At 35.6% G+C, this 6,015-nt stretch overlaps 1 protein-coding gene across 1 annotated transcript; it reads left to right on the top strand.

Moving 5' to 3' along the window:
- The first annotated feature begins 1,436 nt into the window (after positions 1-1,436).
- On the top strand, positions 1,437-4,416 carry psmg3 (proteasome (prosome, macropain) assembly chaperone 3). The gene is made up of 3 exons (XM_008329270.3): positions 1,437-1,577; positions 2,551-2,779; positions 3,869-4,416. Exons 2-3 carry the CDS (start codon positions 2,561-2,563, stop codon positions 4,019-4,021), a joined length of 372 nt encoding a protein of 123 aa, XP_008327492.1. The 5' UTR covers positions 1,437-1,577; positions 2,551-2,560; the 3' UTR covers positions 4,022-4,416.
- Positions 4,417-6,015: the final 1,599 nt, after the last annotated feature.

The raw sequence follows: 6,015 nt of genomic DNA, 5'->3' as shown, positions 1-6,015 counted from the left end.
AAGTACATGCACTGAAGTTTAGAAAATGGAGGTGAAGGAGGAGGAGGAGGAGGAAGACTGGACACAACAGTAACTAAGGAAAAGGGCACAAATCTGCATAACAGAACTCTTTTGCTTTCTATATCAGTAACTAAGGAAAAGGGCACAAATCTGATTTCATTATATTTTAAAAAAATGTTGAAGGATGTCGTTGTCATTACCTCACACTCCAGATGCTATTTTAGAGGCCAGACAATGCCTCTCTGACTTTTTCACTCTGACAGTCAGAAAACATGCCTTTTTAAAAACGCACCTGTATCAGTCTTGACCTTTAATTAAAGAGGAGAACATGTGAGGTTTTTTCTTGGAAGTGTCATCTTATTGGACAAAGATGACAGACCCAAACAACAACACTTAAAAAAAAAAAAAAAAATCCCTGGCTATGTACCCAGAGAAAGGTATTCCCGAGATATCAAGCAGGAGACGTGTCGTTCTCTGAAGCAGCTTTATTAGTCATGGCTGTCTCTCTATGATCAGTATGAACAGCTGTGATATAAAGTTTGATATTAAAGTGACTTATAAGTTTTAGATGGTTGTGCAGTCTGCTATCTTTTTTTTATAAACCCTCCCCAAACACTCTTATTCCAAACATACTGTTATGTAATGTGACACATGTTCATAGCAACTCTATATATTGACATTGAGATCTCAATGTCTATTGATTTTTATTACAGTCGTGGTTACATTGAAACTGTCTGTCAAGGACGACAATGGGCCACCGGGGAGTACAGGAAGTGGGTTTTACCAGTTTACATAACACCTGCTGCTGCTGACACAGAATGCAAAATAACTCAGTTGACTTTGTGTGTCAAGTTCACTATCAAGTACATTTTTTTTTAAATCCCAGTGAAATATTTTAAACTTTAACTGAACTTTAAAATCCAATAAAACAGACTAACCAAATAGGAAGTATATTTCTCAACCACTCATTGCTACAGGCATTTAAAAGGCAGCCATACAGGAAAAGGCTGATCATTATTGCTGATTAATTAATTAATTTAAAAGGGAAATGAAACATTTTGGTGAAAAAATAAGAAAATCAAAAATGAATTTTGAACTTTTTTTCAAAATAAACGTTTCCTTTATCTAATTACTAAATGTATGAAAATTAGAATAAATAATAACAAGATGCTAAGAATGTATTTGTTCTGAGAATATATAAATTTAAATTTGGAATATGAGTATTATAATAATTTAATTAAACTTAACTTAACTTTTTCTTTAGTTTTTTTATTCTGATTTAGATGAATTATTTCTGAATTGTTGCACCTCCCTCAGAGAAAACAAACAAAACACTGCCCCGCTTGAAAAATAAAAAAAATGAAAAGGGATAAATTAATTGTACTTTTGGCGACTTTAAACTTTAACTAAAACGGGTTTAAATACTGTAGTTTTTCCTTCTTTGCTTCGTTCATTTCTCCATTTCTTCCGTAGTAGTGACGTAATCACGCACATAGCGCATGCGCCGTCTAAACGTGGTGCTTTTGTTTCGGTTTGTTTTCATGGTGGACGTTGAATGGCAAAGAACAACAAGAGTTGTGAGTGAGGCTCTTTTGTACAATAATTGGGAATTATCAGTTTGTGCCGAACAAGACAAAAGTCCAGTCTTTTACACTGATGCGGACATTGTGTTAATATTGCTTGTAGCATAGCTAGCAGCAGCTACCTGGCTAACGTAATCCACAGTTTCTGTGTTTATGGGTTTTTTTTTACAAAAAGAGAGAGCATAACATTAAATACGTCTTTGGACGAAGGATTTTAGTTTATAACGAGTTACACTTACTGCGTTTTACTTGCTATGCTGTCTTGTGTTTCAGCTTTGCTGACGTTGTTTCACTAAGCATTAAAATCACAATCAAGACACCATTAAGTACTTTTTGTAAAATAAGTGTGACATTAATTTGACAACGTTGGTTTTAAATGACGCATAAGGTAAATAGGACGATCACCCAAATACAAATTATATTTAGATTTTTGCTGAACAATTCTCCATCAGTTAGTAATAAAATTTTAATTAAAAGGAGACGAAGTTAGAATTAGGTGTACAATGTGCAGCCTTAAAATTAGGGGTGTGTTTTATTTACAAATATTAAATATATGAGTATATTATTATATTCAAGGTGGCTTCTAAAAGGAAAGCACTGCTGTCTTACAAAGTTTACTAGATTTAAAAGTTTTATTTCTTAAAGACAAAAAATAAAAAATTAATACGCTCTCCACCCACCACCAATTAAAATATTGAACCATGATATATAAAAATTAATACGCTGTCCACCCACCACCAATTAAAATATTGAAGTTTCAAACAGGCAAAGTCTGTGTGTAGTATGTTTGTTTCAAAGCGTATCTTCAACAATAATAATCAGTGTTTACATTTCCAAATGCCAGACATGTCTTTTTAAAAAAGAAAAAAAAACTGTAAAAGACTGGAGTATGAGCTAAACCTAAGGAAATCACTAAATAATGCTAGGAATTATCCTAATAATAATTTTCCCATTTGTTTCCCCATAGAATTAACAACATGCCTTCTTTGGAGCCCATCGTCAGGTCGAGAAAGGTGGAGAAAGACGTGAACGGAGTTTCAACAGAGGTCGTCTGTACGGAGTTTAGTAATTATATTTTCATAGTCGTGACTCAGTATGGAAAAATCGGGACTTTGATATCTATTAAACCGGACTCTACCACCAGTGATATGAGCATTCCCACGTTCTCCACCAAAGTTCTGCTGGGCAACAATGAGGTACCTTTAATGTGTCAAGTATATATGTAACGTGGGTTTGTTCAGTAGACATCAGTATTAGTCAGCATAGGCTGACTCATTTTGTGGTGTTGAAGGGCAGATGCAGAGGTGTGATAGGGTTGTCGTCTGCTGCCTGTCAGTTGACTGAAAATACATCTACATTTGTAAAGACATTATTTATACAAAAGCCGCTTCCTGTGATGTAATTTCTATACTGGTCGCGCAATAGAGAGTAACTTTTCCTGTTAAAGAGCACAAACTGCACTCAGTCACAGGAGCTCTCTTTAGATCAACAGCTATCAAACTAAAGTGGTTAGTAACTGGAATGAGGTTCTAAATGAAAATGGGTTCCTGTTCACCCAACCTTCTGACAAATAAAAGCTTGTGCAATAGACCTGTTTAATCTCTGTCTATCCACTGAGTGGTTAAACTCAAGCACGGACATTAAACTAACTTTACTTGTCCGAACCTCCGCTGTAAAACTGACCAAGAGGAGAATGCTAACGTAGCTTGACACAAACAGCTGTGGTAACACCATGTCGGAAATAAAACATTAAACAACTAAACAACTTTGCAGTGGCTCCTCTTAACCTTTAACCTTATTGTTACATATATTATGAATTACGAACTTGGATCTTTCTAGCCTCACTGTAACGTACTTCCAAGCTAAGGGCACGTTAGCTTCACCTTGTGCGTGTGAGCTCCTCCCCGGTGACTAGTTAGTCAGCGCGCTAGGTCAATAATGCGTAAAATCGTACAGTTCCGATAATTAGCCAGTTGATTAGTATATCGCAAATTGCTTACAATGTACATATTCTGCGACTAGGGGCTCAGAACTATGGCTCAGTTGTCAACTGTCAAAATGATCATTGTTGAGGCTCTACTCAAGATACCAAATACAGTTTCCACATTGACAGAGATGTGAATAGCACTTTTTTTCTATGGAATCATATCATGTTGATAAAGAAACCTCAGTGCCAATAACTTGTTTGTTTGTTCCATCTGATATTTATATTCTTTATCACCTTGCAGTATTCCTGTCACCTATAATCAAACGCATGTTTCGTGTTTTGTTTTTTTTACTTTTAGCCACTGACACATGTCTGTGCCAAAAACCTGGCAGCCTTTGTGTCACAGGAAGCTGGCAACAGGCCGGTGTTACTGGGACTGGCTCTCAAGGATTCTTCTGTCGATTCCATACAACAAATGAAGGAGATGATTAAAAGCTCTCAAGTCTGGTAGAAGATCAACGAGCAAGTCGTCTGCGTGCTCCCGAATTCACAAGGCTGGTGTTTAAACGTTAAGAACTTTGATCTCTCTCTGAAACAAAAGCGACAAGAGCGAGTGCTTGAAGATGAGAATATATAAAGCAGTTATGTTTCCCTGTAATCCCTTTTGATCTGTTAAAAAAAAGAATGGATTTTTTTTTTTTTAGAAAAGTCATGTTTATTTGTTTTTCTCTTAATTTGTCCTTTCTAATATGTTTCAGAGAATGAGGATTAGGATTGATTCAGTTATGATTCGGGAAGCACTCGATACATCGTGGGTTTTCAGGAAATATCTTTCATTTTTGACTTGTTTTTTGTATTATGCAGGTCTTAAAGTGCTTCAGAGAATAAAGTGAACTTTTGTCAGTAGTCCTCTAGCTGTCTTTGGACAGATGTCGCTGTCATTTATGTCATTGGAAGATCGTTAGGCGTAGCATTGGATAAACATTTTTATCATTCATTGCCATCAAACTAGAGAATCAGGTCTGGACCTTTCTAATTGGGAGTTATAAGAAAACAGAGCATCAATTAAATAACATTATATTTCACCATGCAAATAAAAAGAATAATATTAAATCATAAAATTAATTATTTGTTTGTACAAGTGGTTCCTGATAGATCAACAAAAAGGGTGTAACCTGCTGTAGTCTGTTGACTGTGATACCATTATTTTTTCACTATGTTACATACTTTGGCGTTGATCTAGCTTTTCCTGTCCTAAACATAGCATTATTTTTTCACTATGTTACATACTTATGGTTTCAAACATGTAATATATCTGCTGTTCCTCATATTTTTTGCGTAACTGAACATGGATCTGTGGGTGGAGGTGGTTGCCTTCCAACCACATGCTGGTAGAAATAAATAAAACTGCCAAATCTCATTTGCACATTATGATCTATGTGGTACGCAACGTTGGAACGGGATTAAGTGATGGAGAATAGATGGAGGACTATACTTCTACTACAGAAGGAAAAAGAAGAATTCAAACCACGGTCAACTGAACTAAATTGTTAATAATATATGTTTTTATTCATTTAATATTGTATCCATGGAAGTGGGTTTTAACAATAATGTTTTCGTTTTTTTCGTATTTTTTACACTTACATGTGTCAGTTCAGCACACACACATTTCAATATTAGCATATATAACCTAGGTAAAAAAGTATTTTTAATTGGATATTTAATTTATTTAGGGGAAAAGGCTGTCAAAACCAAATTAACAAGTTAAAGAGTAATTGCACCCCACGGTAAATCAAAAATAAAATGATTAACCACGTTTTTGAAAGCTGAGTCCAGTTTCAGCTCCTCCCAGGCCCATTTACCGCCAAACCTGTAGAACCAAGAAATGACTTCATAAAACTTGTCTGACAACATAAAGAAGGCTAAAAAAAAAACCCAAAACAACAACAACAACAACACATCATATCCATTAGAGACAGAAACAAAGTCATTGACATCTATCCGGAAAAACAATGTTAAGGCTTTGGGACGCAGTGGGACCATAGTTAGAGCAATAATCCACTAATGGAGAAAACATTGAACAGCTGTAATCCTTACCGCGAGAGTACGGTCTGCCCAAATCACTCCAAGAGGGCATCAAAGGTTCATCGAGGAGGCCACAAGAGAACTTAGAACAACATATAACGCAAAGTCAGTGGTAATGATTCAACAAAAAGAAAAAGCCCGGGCCAAAAATTGCCTCCATGGGAGAGCTCCAAGGTGAAGAGCACTGCTGACCAAAAAAAAAAAAAAAAAAACAACCTACTGTTTCACATTTACCAAAAAACATTCTATTGACTGATTCTTACGGCAGTCAACCATAATGATGATGTGATAGTGAGACTGCTTTCCTCCTTCAGGAGGTGGTTTCTGATGCGTGTAAAACTAATTATAAAAAATTGACTGTTCCAAAGTCCTTAATATAATGTGGTGGTCAGTCAAAATAAGTGATTTAAACAGTACAAC

Source organism: Cynoglossus semilaevis, chromosome 17 (assembly GCF_000523025.1).
Source record: "Cynoglossus semilaevis isolate Cse_v1.0 chromosome 17, Cse_v1.0, whole genome shotgun sequence".
Taxonomy (NCBI): Eukaryota; Metazoa; Chordata; class Actinopteri; order Pleuronectiformes; family Cynoglossidae; genus Cynoglossus; species Cynoglossus semilaevis.
The sequence above is the reverse complement of the archived record's forward strand: the minus strand, read 5'-3'. Positions and strand labels throughout refer to the sequence as shown.